Source organism: Ptychodera flava, chromosome 5 (assembly GCF_041260155.1).
Source record: "Ptychodera flava strain L36383 chromosome 5, AS_Pfla_20210202, whole genome shotgun sequence".
In the NCBI taxonomy this organism is placed as follows: Eukaryota; Metazoa; Hemichordata; class Enteropneusta; family Ptychoderidae; genus Ptychodera; species Ptychodera flava.
Genome location: NC_091932.1, coordinates 42,571,036 through 42,585,273, shown reverse-complemented (window position 1 = coordinate 42,585,273; position 14,238 = coordinate 42,571,036). Strand labels below are relative to the sequence as shown.

At 38.8% G+C, this 14,238-nt stretch overlaps 1 protein-coding gene across 1 annotated transcript; it reads left to right on the top strand.

Moving 5' to 3' along the window:
• The first annotated feature begins 1,543 nt into the window (after positions 1 to 1,543).
• On the top strand, positions 1,544 to 6,987 carry LOC139133998 (zinc finger protein 160-like). The gene is made up of 2 exons (XM_070700831.1): positions 1,544 to 3,279; positions 4,088 to 6,987. The coding sequence occupies exons 1-2, from the start codon at positions 3,198 to 3,200 to the stop codon at positions 5,875 to 5,877; spliced, it is 1,872 nt and encodes a 623-aa protein (XP_070556932.1). The 5' UTR covers positions 1,544 to 3,197; the 3' UTR covers positions 5,878 to 6,987.
• Positions 6,988 to 14,238: the final 7,251 nt, after the last annotated feature.

The window sequence follows — 14,238 nt, the reverse complement described above, 5'->3', positions numbered from 1 at the left end:
CCCATGGACACCGTCCAGGGGGACTTATAGGTTTGGTCATGTCCATGCATGCGTCCGTGCGGGATAAACCTAATTTACGTGCCACGTACGGAAGTTTTAATCATGATAATTTCTGGCCATATATGAGCTCCACCCATAACCACATATACGTTAGACACCGGATGCCAGGGAACAACAATTTAATTTACTTTTTTTGGTTCAGCTCAGCCTTTCCTATTTTTCATTTTTCAACAACTTATTAAAGATCACCGTGGAAGGGAATCGGGAGACATTTCCAAACTACCTAATATCTATAAATTGAAAACAAGACATTAATAACAAAACACAACAATCATAAATGGCTTAGTCATGGTCTCCAAGCCAATTCTCTAAAATGGGTTAATCCTAAATTGCCGTTTTGGGAATCATGTGGAACTTTGTAGTCAACTAGCTTTATATTTCAGGCGAGATAAACATTTTGTTATATATATTGCTGATAAAAATGACTCGCGAACCAACTTTACATTTTACAAAGAAAATTGTGAAATATATGCATTTTATGATTTTGAATCTCGATGTTGGTGACGAATTCACCTTTTAACCCATCATGTGAAGGAACTTCAGGAATATTGGATCTGACGCGTACGCTTCTCAATCATTTTGACAGCGCCGCACGTCTCTTACACAAATTATTTTTACTACTCAACCAACAGGCGGACCTTATTATAGGATGAGGAACCCATAACCCACTGCCCATTGGAGCAATGAGGAGTAAAGTGCCTTTCTCAAGGGCACTACACTGTATGAAGTCTCAAAGTCCCTATCCTTTGACAGTGAGTCTTTCAGTCTGGACCTACCCGGTCTCAAACTCACCATCCTCCGATAATGAATGAGTCCGGTACCCCAACCACTGCCCCAAAGTGTCTCCGTATTTCAAAATCGGGAACTACTTCATTCAGCAGGGCTCTGGGAAGCATATATGCACAACCAAAATGATTGAGAAGCGTCAGAACCAAAATTGCTGGAGTGACTTGACATGATGGATCGGGGGCCTAATGTGAAATCTGTCGCCAACATCCATATGCAAAAAGAAAATGCATATAATTTAACAGTTTTCTTTGTAAATTGTAAAGTTGGTTCGCGACTCATGTTTAGAAGTGAGATATCTCACAGAATGCATGGTTATCCAACCTGAGATGTAAAGCAAGTTGAATACAAAACAGCAATTTAAGCATAAACTGTTTTACAAACAAGCTACGAGATCATGACATGATTAAGCCATTTATGATTGTTGTATATTTTGTTTCTAATTTACAGAAATAGTTGAATTTTCTCTCAATTCCCTTCCACGGTGATCTTTAATTAGTTGTTAAAATGAAAAAGATTAACTGATCAAACAATTTTTTTCCCAGGTATCTCAAGTGTAATGCGTCTGTGGTCATGGGTACTGGGTGGAGCTCGTGTAAATTTGGCTAGTAATCATCTGAAACCTAAACACACCTGCACCTTGACATGCATATTCATTCTGGACCAGTTTCGCGAAAAGCATACCAAGCAACGACTGATTTTTATCAAACATTTAAATCTAGGCACCCATATTCAATTAAATGCAAAATAATTTACATATTTATAAAGTTGGTATTTCTTGATACATTAGTATATTTCCGATATGATACAGCACTGAACAAAATTTCATCTATTAACTCTTGCCTGCTTTCATTTTTATTCTGTAATTAATTTAGTATTTAAAACTAGTACAAACTAATCCATTTGCGACATTTTTTTTACAACTCCGATAATCGTACGAAAGTCGACAAGCGAGAATAAGTACAGTTTATTGCATATGATCCCGAATAAGTCCGCGGATTAGCATAATTAGTTATGTCGACTAATTGATTACAAGATCTGTACATGAGAGATAAACGTCATTGTAACGGGATTTAAGTAAATATCTGAGCATGAACAAATGGACAGGGACTGATAGAGAAAAAAAGTGAGATAAACTCAATAATATTAATAACGCCTGGTCCGCCTGTGATAAACCGTTAATGCCAAGCGACCCCAAGGGACGTTCGGACGTGTCACAGTTCATTTGGCAAGCATTGCACGTTGAAGTTCACACGATATCAACAATATACCGGTACTTGGTGCATTTGTTGCGGTTTACGAAATCTCAGAAGTTACGTCCCTCTGAAATAGTTTTGCAGCACGATCTTAAAGATGGAATTGGCGGAAATCATGGGCAAGGAGTGCCTTGTTTTCGATTTTGAGCCCTGTGAGAGAACAACACGTGACGGCAGTGGTGGCAGTGCACTCAGCAGCGGTGTTCTACACGGTATGATCCTCAGGCATTCGCATTCGACTGAATGCAAGCATTATCCGTTACTGAACCAGTAAGAATTGTTACCTCAGTGACGGATTGCTTGCATTGAGTCGATTTCATGTAGTATGACCCATGATCCAGGGCCTTTAAGAAGACACTATACCATGATTCTTGTTATTGCATCTGCGTACATCACAGCCCAGCTAAAATAGTTTGTACTTTGAGCACATTTTGCAAGCGAATAAAGCCAAAATTTGAACTTTAATAAATAAACGTGAAGGTATTGATATATTTTGCTTGAATTGGATAGAACACATTACACGAAGTTCGATAATATTATGTCTAGCCATGTGTGTGTGTGCTGTAGCGGGTAGCCGCCTTGTATCAAAGTCACTGCTGTTGCATGAAGTACACTGCAGGGCACTGAATAGTTACATGTGTTCTCAAAGAGCTGATGCATACACAGCATAGCAGACAAAGCTGCTAAGCTATCAACACCTCTAACAAAGAGGATATTCTAAAGAAGTTCTCATCCAAAATCCATCTACCATGAAATGTTACTGTGCCGAAAAGTACATGGCTGTGCAAGCTTATAGACTCAGCCCTAGTAGTATATTTACTTACAAAACTATCTTAAAAAGTTTTAAGGTTTACAAGGAAGGGATCAAAGAAGTGTGCCCAAAGTGTTGAAATTATGAATGTTTAGATTCCAGCATTTTGTGAAACTCAGTTTGTTTCAGTTGTTGTTTGTGGAGTTTCTTGTTTCAGTCAGGGAATACATGTATCATTGACTGGAAGTGGCAATTGTTACTCCTTGGCTTCTTAAGATTTAAACATTTTTTTATTTCTTTCAGAGTGTTGTGCAATTTGCAAAGCTCTGAGACATTTTAATAAAATGCATGAGTTAGTGAAGCCATTTGAGACACTGACTGAAAAGATGTGTCAACAATATCAAGACAATACATTATCAATGAAAGGTAAGTTTTGTTGTACAGGGCAGATGTTGAGTATTGTTTCGTATGGTATGTATGTGTGTGTGTTTATTTGGGTGTATATGTGTGTATTTGAAACAAGAATATGCCACATGGCACACACGTCTACATCATTTTGTTTTGTCAATGCAGTGTTATAATATGGCTGCCATTTTGTCATGCACAGATCTTTTTCATGAACATAACTCAATAGATTTCGTTCCGACTTTACTATGAGTCTGACAATGTTTTGCCATAAGTGTCAATTAGTCTGACAAGAAAGTCACTAAACCCTAACATATTTCAATATTCGTTTGGGTCCCGGGCTTTGTTTGTACTGTTGTCAAGGTTTAACCTATTAGCTTTACATAAAGTTGACAAATAACCTGTCCCTTTTAGGAAATAGACTCTTTCCTCAATGCTAGGGACTCACCAGAAGTTTGCTTACACATTCATAATTACATGCACATCAGTTAAAACTGTTTGACCTACAAGTAGTTCCACCACAATCATTCAAAGTAAATTCTCTGGAATGTTCGTTGACTGGCTACGCAGGGTGTGTGCAAAGTCTATTTTGCAGGTTCATGGAGCAGTAGCCCCTTTCCTGTGAACGTGAAAGTCATCACACTAATTTTGTAAAATTTCTGTCATATAGCTCGTAAAAATGTTTCTAATTTCTGACAAAATTAAGTGGTCAATTGAGTGATCTGCATTGTGTCAAAAGTTTACATCTCGCTGTCCAAAGAGTGCATTATGGAATCTTGGTACTACCATACTCTGCTGAACTGTTCTGTACTAATCTCTTCACTAACAGATGCATCAATAATTGTACAGAGTCTTGTGCTACTTGGGCTGATTACATTGGAACATGATGTGTCCGACCAAGAGAACAGCAATGAACATGTGACTCAACAGCATGAGGGCGATCATATTGAACACCGGACCACTTTGCACATAGGCAATGATGGTGAAATCAGCAGTGAGTGTGATAAAATTTATATGCACAACGGCAATGATGGAGCCTATAGCTTGAACTATTCAGGCACACAATCAAGTGAATGCAGAGAATGGGTTGAGACCTTCTCACACAACAGGAATCTCAAGGGGCCTGCATCGATCCATTCTGATAACACACCATTCAAAGGCAAAGGATGTTGTAAAACATTAAATCAGAATGGCGATCTTGAGACAAATATGTTGACCAACTCATATATCAGACCAAGTGAAAGTAAAGAACATGGCCGAACATTGACACGGAAGTGCTACCTGGTCAATGCTGATTTCAAACAACTTGCATGCAAAGAGTGTGGTGAGACATTCCTACTGAAGCACAAGCTTAATGTACATTCAATGACCCACTCAAAAATCAGACCGTACAAGCTCCCCCTATCACCATACCAATGCATTGTGTGCAGCAAAACATTCAGACACAACAGCAGTCTCAGGAGACACATGGGTATCCATTCAAATACCGCAGTAAGGCCAAATGAATGCAGTGAGTGTGATGAAAGATTCATACAGAAGTGCCATCTTAAGGAGCATATGTTCACCCACTCAAATATTACACCACATAAATGCAAAGAGTGCGGTAAAACATTTACAGCTAAGAGCAGTCTTACAAGGCATATGTTGATCCATTCTGGTGTCAGACCACATGAATGTAAAGAGTGTGGTAAGACATTCACACAGAAGGCTAATCTTAAAATGCATATGTTGACCCACTCAAATATTACACCACATAAATGCAAAGAGTGTGGTAAAACATTTACAGCTAAGAGCAGTCTTATCAGTCATATGTTGATCCATTCTGGTGTCAGACCACATGAATGTAAAGAGTGTGGTAAGACATTCACACAGAAGGCTAATCTTAAAATGCATATGTTGACCCACTCAAAGATCAGACCACATGAATGCAAAGAGTGTGGTAAAACATTTACAGCTAAGAGCAGTCTTACAAGGCATATGTTGATCCATTCTGGTGTCAGACCACATGAATGTAAAGAGTGTGGTAAAACATTCAGCCAGAATGGCAGTCTGAAAAAGCACATGTTGACAACCCATTCAGAGATCAGATCACATAAATGCAAAGAGTGTGGTAAAACATTCACATACAAATCCAATCTTGAAATGCACATGTTAATCCACTCAAATATCAGACCACATGAATGTAAAGAGTGTGGTAAAACATTTCAGAGAAATGGGAGTCTAAATGAGCATATGTTGATTCATTCTGGTGTCAGACCGCATGTATGTAAAGAGTGTGGTAAAACATTCACACACAAGGCCACTCTTAAAAAACACATGTTAATCCACTCAAATATCAGACCACATGAATGTAAAGAGTGTGGTAAAACATTTCAGAGAAATGGGGGTCTAATTGAGCATACATTAATCCATTCTGGTGTCAGACCACATAAATGTAAAGAGTGTGGTAAAACATTCACACAGTTGGGCAATCTTAAAAGCCACATCTTGACCCACTCAAAGATCAGACCACATAAATGTAAAGAGTGTGGTAAAACATTCACACAGTTGGGCAATCTTAAAAGCCACATCTTGACCCACTCAAATATCAGACCACATGAATGTAAAGAGGTGTGGTAAAACATTCCCACGGAAGGGCCATCTAAACACGCATATGTTGACCCACTCAGAAATCAAAGCACATGAATGTAAAGAGTGTGGTAAAAGATTCACACAGTGGGCAGTCTTACAAGGCATATGTTGATCCATTCTGGTGTCAGACAGCATGAATGTAAAAGTGTGGTAAAACATTTACAGAGAAAGGGCAGTCTGAAAAAGCATATGTTGACCCACTCAAAGATCACATGAACACAACAGCTCAAATATCTGAATGTATAAACACAAGCAGATATGAACTGAAATGCTCGCGTGTTTCATTATATATTGTTGTTATGTGTTAATTTGAACCTTTGCCACCTCTTTGCAACTTCATTGCAAGTGTTTGATCAACATAATGAACGATATTCACCAAAGATTAATTCTAGAGGTCATTAAGTATTCAAATATGTAATCAGCAGAAAATAAAAATACTTAAAGGCGCCCTTCTCAATCCAAGGTTCTCGCATTAGCAAATGTGTCAACAGCCCATTAGCAGTTTGTCATTCTTTTGTTTTCAATTGAAAATTTCATCAAGTGAATAATATTTATAATAGATAAATCTGATAATTGAAGAGGGCTTTAATTTCTTTGACTGCTGTCATTGTATCACCACGTATATAGCAAGCGTAATTGCCTTTGGTCAATGCCTTAAAGCTTTATATGCCAAACTGCTCATTAGGTATGCAAATTATAAATTAGCCGACGTGAAAATGCAAAATTACTTTCAATTTTGTTATAACCTGGTATAATCATAAATGTACATAGCATGTTTTGCCAACTTTTGTCCACATCCACCAAAAACTAATATGTTCTTGCCATGTGCTAACTGAATCTATGTACCAGATTTGATTCTGATCTAATGAACTGTTTTTGAGATACACTCAGTGTGACAGTTTTTGGACATCCTCAGTTTTCGGACATTTAATGATATGCTGTTCGTTGTACTCACTTCGCTTCATGTTGATAGCGTTTTACAAGTCATACTACCGCATAATATTATATCGGGCTCAGCCCTTGGTGTTGCGCAAGGGGTTAAGATTGACAATGTTATTTGTATTGATTCATGATAAAATAGAATTAATTGTTACTTCATATATGTCTGTGTGACAACTATGCCCAGTTTCCCTCTGATGAAAGCAGTTCACGTACGTACATGACGTCAAACCCTGCAGCAGTGCAGGTATAGATTTTCTGTAATGTGTAAAATTGTTGGTCAAAAATTGGCAATTTTTACCATGATAACAGCCTATTGTGTTAAACAAGGGACGTATTATGCCATCGTTACCATTGCAATGGTAACCGCACTGCCCACCTTCCACTTGCAAGCTGAAAACTTTAGCGTTCCGTCTAAAAACTGGCAATTTTTGAATCTAGTTATTGACGCAGGGGGCGTTTTCTAAAGTCAATCCCAGCATTCTTTGCGTATGCCCCCGTTCATATGAACGACAGTTTTCTCCCTTTATCTATATTAACGATATTTTGTATCAGCGACAAGGTGCATAATAACATTTACTGGCTAATAAAAGAGGTATATTTTATAAATGGCATGTTATATAATAGCGAGCGCAGCGAGATCGGCCGAAGGCCGCTCGCGAAGCAAGCATTAAGACTAATGCGTGTACAAGAAATTTAGAATGGAATCTCTATATACCTACGAGTTTGAAAAGAGAGCACAGTTCCATGGAGGCGGCCATTTTGAATACTTTTACACGGATTGTGTGAAATTAAAGATATCATCTACCACAAAAACTACTCGACAATGTGTATTGCCGACAAAAGAATCTCTCTGTTCCAAAGAAAGTGTGAAATTTGTTTCAAAATGACTATTTTCGATCACTTTTGAAGGCCCGGATCGGTCATCACTAGGCGCCGCCGTTTTGAAACAAGCCTACTCTCGCGGAACGAACGGTCAACTCACGCGAGAATTAAAAATAGTGTGCTGAGAGCTAGCTACCGACGGGAATATCAAGTACGTGTTTGACATTAGACTGCCTCTGTTCCTGCGCTCGCTATAATAACTGATCGGAATCATATAATTTACCAGTTTTAAATAATTTTCGTCAGTGAACTTGGCATTTCCGAGTTAAATTGCTATAAATGTTATTCTAGAAAACAATTGACAACAATTCAACCTCAACGAGTCAATGGCTAAGTTGGGCTAATGTGCAGCGCTGAATAAGATCTGACCCAATTGGGTAGCTGAATCTTACCAATATAATGAAAACAATACAAATAGACTCCCTAAGTGGCTGTGAATAGTGAAAATGGACCAATCAGAGAAAGAGCTTATTCAAGCTGCACATCAGCAGGCTAAGTCATGAATCATGCATCAAACACAGAAATTAGCATGCTATTGCCTGAAAATATCAATAACGATATACTACGCTGCGCTCGCTCTCAGGTCAGACCTGTTACATATTAGTAATTTGTTTCGTATTTGTTTATTTACGAGTATTAAAAAAAAACATGGCGGCGCCCATGAAAGTAGGGTACACTTCCGGTTACTCGCACAGTATATTATGGATATGCGCATGCGTAGTCAGTAAGCCGCTGGCACGACTATGAACTCAGGTGACGCTGCTGTCCCGTTTTGGATAGTTTTTATCGGTAGAAGCTATTTTAGATGCCACAAACTTGGCGAAGTTAGCCACACCGTACGATAAAAGGTGTTGAACACAACACACAGAGACAGCCCGTGTCCGATATCTAAACACTATACATGTTGAAATATAGTTGCGTCATGAATGGATTAAACGTAACTAATTATCACGAAATATTTCCATATAGTTTTCTAAACACATCGAAATTGAAAATCAGGGTTCGAAGTTTCAGAATATCAGTATTTAGCCGCCATAATCATATTCCGAATGCAACGTCCGATTACTGAGATAGCAGTCCGATTACTATGCACTCAACATGGGTAAAAATTTGGCAACTTTGACCTCCTTAATGCCATTTCTGTCGGTGTTAACAGTTTGAGGATAAACACAATAAAGTTTCGAAAGGTATGATGATAAGACTTCGTAGTGCTCGTCATTTATGAAACAGCTTTGGGCAAAATTCACCACCCTGTCCGAAAACTCACACTGAGTGTATTGAGCGCACAGACAGACAGACAGACATTGCTGTGACATTAGCTCACATGTATGAACACGTGAGCGAAACAGCATGGCGAATCTGTACCTTGAAAAACTGATTCTATGAGACTTATTTTGATCTAATTTGATGTTAGATCATACCATAAGGCTGCATTCACAAACACCTCTTGATGTGGAGGTGAGGTAGCAGGAGAAGCTAAAAAATCCTCTCATTTTTAAAACTCAAAATTCTTTTGCTGGAAACCTTGCCATAGCAGTTTGACTTCAAGAAAGGACATTCAACTGAGATGTTTCTTTTCATTAGAAGAAATCAATTACTATCATCGGAAACATGGAAGAAATGTCACTAATTTTCTTGGATGCATCTAAAGCATTTGATCGAGTACATCATGATTGGTCACTCTGGAGTTGATTTTTCGTAAGGTACCGATCTATATTGTGGATATCGTTTGTAAATTGGTGACCGATTCTCTGTACCTTTGATTATTCTCTACCAACACAATATTCACTAATAAGAAATATGTTTTATGTGATTTTCTGTTCTGTGAAATCAGAGATGTACGGATAGATTTAGTCCAAAATAAAATGAAAAAATAGTAATAAAAGGCGTTCAAATACTCCCCTTCTGTCTTGCGCTCATAATTCTGAAACCCATCTAAATAAAATTGGCTTGATTTCGGAATGGATAGATGTTTTGGTGTGTGTGTGTGTGTGTGTGTGTGTGTGTGTAATGTGTGTGTGTGTGTGTGTTTGCCCGTTCTTTAAAAGGAGGTATTGGTGTTGGGTCATGATTAGGAAGGAGAGTAACATTCATGTTATCATTACCATTCAGACAAAACTTGAACTGACATGGTCGAGATGTGAGTCCAAGGAATTCACTCTCAGATGAAATTACTTATTAGATTTTTTTTAAATAGATAGACAAATAAATAGGTGGTTGGCATACACCCAGAGAACAAGTTTTTATTATGTCGTACCCTTGATAAGGATTTTTCAATTCTTTGATCCATTAAAAACTGATGACAAAATATTAAAAAGAGTAAAGTTAAATAATCACACTTAAAATGAAATTACGCCCACATACCATATTAGAATAAAATAATGAAACTAACACAGTCCGTAGTAGAATACGGTTGGCCGTAAAGACAGACAAATAGTAGAGAAGTTCAGTGAACAAGTTGCACAATGTAGTGCAATGGTTTATTTTTTGATCGAAAACAACAATAGCCGTTCGGAATCACTTATTATCACGTGAAAGTGAAATACGAGTTCAAGAGTAGCGGTCTTGATTTGTAGTACTTTAGGTCACTGAAGCTGACACAAAGTTGTCCGGTTCTAAGCACCACCTTAGATCTTATACAAAACAGTCTGACATAATTAAATATACTGACCACAGTGAGCTCAGGCTCCGAGGTTTTCTGTGGTTTGCTTGTTTTGTGTTTGTTTACGAATACATTGTTTATTTTTCTGTTTGAAACAAAACGGTAAATGAAACACAAAACGCAAAATGAAAGCTAGAACAGCTCACAATTCCTGCTCAATTAACTATCAATTGGTGCAGACAAATACATGGGAGGGTGAAACGGTCAGCAAGCCAAACCACTCTCTCAGAGTCGGACCTCGATCCAAGGTCGACCAAGTTGATTTCGAAAGAGATCGGAGGAGAGCTCAAAATATATTATAATCATCAGCAGTTGTGCGACCGTTTTATCTGTGGCCCATGCATGGATCGACTCACAAATTGCATGCCAATGATAGCCGATCGAAATCGGATACGATCGGAAATGTTCAAGTGCACGTGTGAAGACGTGATTACTGTGTAGCGAGCACCGTAATTGTAGAGAATCGTTATTTATATTTTAATAGTAATAACTATTCACCAGAACGAAAATAATTGAAGAATGTCTTTGAGACAGTAGCCATCCCTTAAAACCGGTGCAAATTAGTGTTATTCTCAATGGGTGAAGAACGGCCCAAATCTATATATTTTGTGTTCCGTCATAAATGACCAGACGCTAACGAGAACAATGTCAGCTATTAAGAAAAAGTATTCAAGACTCATCAGACAAACTACCTAGACTTTTTAGGGAGTGGTAGAATAAAAAGGCGGATTAGTTCCTTTCGTTACGGTGTATCACAGAAAATACATTGACTATAATTTATGGCAATGAGAAACTCAACAATCATCATCTCAAATGGCAAGGCGATCACAGTCTAAAACAATTCTGAAGATGGTTGCGGTCTTCGTAAGCCGCAAGAATTGCTTTTTTAGCTGTTTGTTTGGGTCCATATTTTGAATACTTCATAAATTGATGTCTGCAAAGACCTGGGCAACACTCTAAGTTCATGCCGGAAAATGCCGAGAGAGTTTGACCGATTAAGAAGGGCTTGACTACGCAGTTTCTGCGTAGTGAAGCTTCATTACGTATTCATGGTGACCCCTGGCCAGCTGTCAATAACTTTGGGGGCTTTTGTCTTTTGGCCAGCTTTGCATATGCGTCGTTGGACACGACCTGCCAATCACCCAGGTAGTCAATTAAACTATTAATTGACTGTTTATCGACCCAATTAACACTATCCAGCAGTATCAGTCATATTTTAACGCGTGGCCCGGGTGGGCACAACGTAGGAACGCGTGTGTTTCTATGTGTACGTTTCACTTGTGGTGTCGTTCTATTTTTTACATCCATGTTTGTATCATCGTGCGTTTGAAGTCCTTGTTTCACTTACAGTATTACCTTCAAGGTGACGGGCTTACTATTAATGTTCAGTATCATTGCACCGAGTTCTGCCCACGGTGAAAACCACCTGTTTTGCCTACTAATTACTGCCCGTCGCTGCCCGTCCTGAATGTAGCCTATCATAGCTACAGTAATCAGTCAATATATAATATCCCGCGCCTTATACTTTCTATATACACTTGTAAAATCATAGTCCGAGCAGTAAAATTTTTGACTTTCGATCCGATATACAGGTTGATCGTTGAATCGCACCGGCGCATCCATGTTTACTTGCTTAAGCTTACTACTCTGCAAAGGGTGTGTAGATGGAATTCCAGGGCCAAAAATGAACACCGGGGCGAAACTTTTTGTGAATCCATGTGAAAACATAAATCATTTATCTGTTTTGATATATACTCCTTAATTGTAAGTTTGATCAAAACCGAGACCACATTCAAGGGCTATGCAGACTGTCCATGTACGCACACACAGGCAACCAACGGTGAATATCAGCGTCAGCGGCATAACTATCGGGTCGTAAATCGATCGGCGGTTTGGGGGCCCTGGACTATGATTTTATAAGTTTATATCACAAACAAATGTTGTGGAATATTAAGATATCGACCTATTACTGTATTGAAAAGGCCAATTTCGTGACGAGCATTGCTAGAAGAATGACGGGCAGGGACGGCAGTAATTAGTAGGACTGTTTCTTTGAATACTGTTCGATATAAAATTCTGATTAAAGACACCTATCTCCTAAGGCCTACTACTTTTCAACCCCGATCTTACAAATTTTAACTCGCATCTGAACATCCATACTGCCCCTGCAGACAAATGCTAAATATTATTTGGCAATAAACGACAAGATGATAATTGTTTCTATTAGTTAGAGATTTGTCACGAGTACTTTTAGCAGGCCTTCAACATTCAATGCTAGTATGACGGAAAACCAGAGAAAACGTCCCCGCTCCGAGAACAGCCCCGAGACGGGGACGGCCACACACCAAAAACGGCCTCACAATAAGTTTGGCAACGCAACTTAACCCGCCTCACTACGAAATGAAAGCCTCCCATCCGACCCTTGAAAACTTAGATTTGTATCCAAACATTCATCTTAATAATTATATTTTATGTGGGTGGCACAGCGGGGAAAGACGCTAGATCAAGTAAACCAAAGCGAGCTTTGTGTCTCCGCACCAGAGCCCTGTCGCCAGGGATCGCTGTTAAAACTAAGCTACACGTGTATTTTGCATACTCGATTGATTACTTTCTTGTCATCGAACACAGAATATAGTCTGTGCAGCTACGGCTTCGCTTTTTGCTATTACTGTTTTATTGAAATTCGTTTGCCTGGTACAAGCAGGCTTTGTCATCGCGACGATTCACGTGCTGCCGCGGGGCCGTTTTCTCGGACGAGGCGTGGGGCCGTTCTCACTTGTTACCTTATGACGCATATCAATAGCGGGCACTTAGGTTTTGGTCAAGGTACTTGGCAATTTATTCGAAGTTTGACACCAGAACTATAAAACCAATAACTTCAGGGATAAAAACAGCAATACCGCCACCGCTACCACCAACAATAAATCATCATCAACAACATTAACAAAACGGGTAGACATAAAAAGCCAAAAAATGTTTTTGGATGCCGAAGATGGCTCTTGCCATATAAAATCACTGACAAACAGTAATTGAAAAAAAATGTGTGCATCTTTACTTTTATTGTCAAAGTGCCAACGACACCTACAAAATACAGAATAGTTCAGTCCAGGTATTTGCAACTGTGCCATCAGACTGGTCAACCGAAAATCAACCATAGGTGTCTTTTGGCACGCGTATACGCCAGACACCTAGGCGACGGTAATCCGCACCACTTATCACTATCTTGAAGGTACTCCTCCCCCTATACCACTGGCTATCCCGCCCTCAAGGCAATACGTCATTCGACCAAGCATTGTTATTGTAATTTCCTGCATAAAATTAACAGCGAGGTCAACCGGTCAAACTCTCTCGGCATTTTCTCTCATGTTAATTTTATTCGTGAGCTAGATTTACATTACGTCACTAATTTATGACCAAAGAAGATTCAGTCGATGTGTCGACTGAAGATTGAAAATGTCAGTTGATGGAGGGAGTTGTGGTCACGTGGACCGAAAATGAAAAAAATACCGGGTCAAGATCTTTGTTCTTGACCGTTGATATTCTATCAATACATATCAATAATGATCGTATAACTAGCGTCCAACCTATATCACAAAATTGACAATAATTTACAAATTCGATTTCAGTGAAAAGAGAGCTAGGCTTTATTTCTTTGTTGTTTATACAACAATTAAAATTATTTGTTTTTGGTGGAAAGGTTTTCGTGGCCAATCAATTCTGGAAAATGTTAAAAAGCCTTTTGGTACTGACACTGTGACAGTATTGAAAATAGGATTTCTTTTTACCTTGCGTCCGATGTATGGTATGGTTCAACTTTTCACTCTGAAGTATTCGGTTTCTATATTTACTGTTATACTTGCATT

Bases quoted from the DNA above. Each gene is read 5' to 3' on its own strand.
- LOC139133998 (XM_070700831.1), top strand. From the start codon at position 3,198: ATGCATGAGTTAGTGAAGCCATTTGAGACACTGACTGAAAAGATGTGT. The intron at 3,280-4,087 runs GTAAGTTTTGTT...CTTCACTAACAG, and splicing joins CAATACATTATCAATGAAAG to ATGCATCAATAATTGTACAG.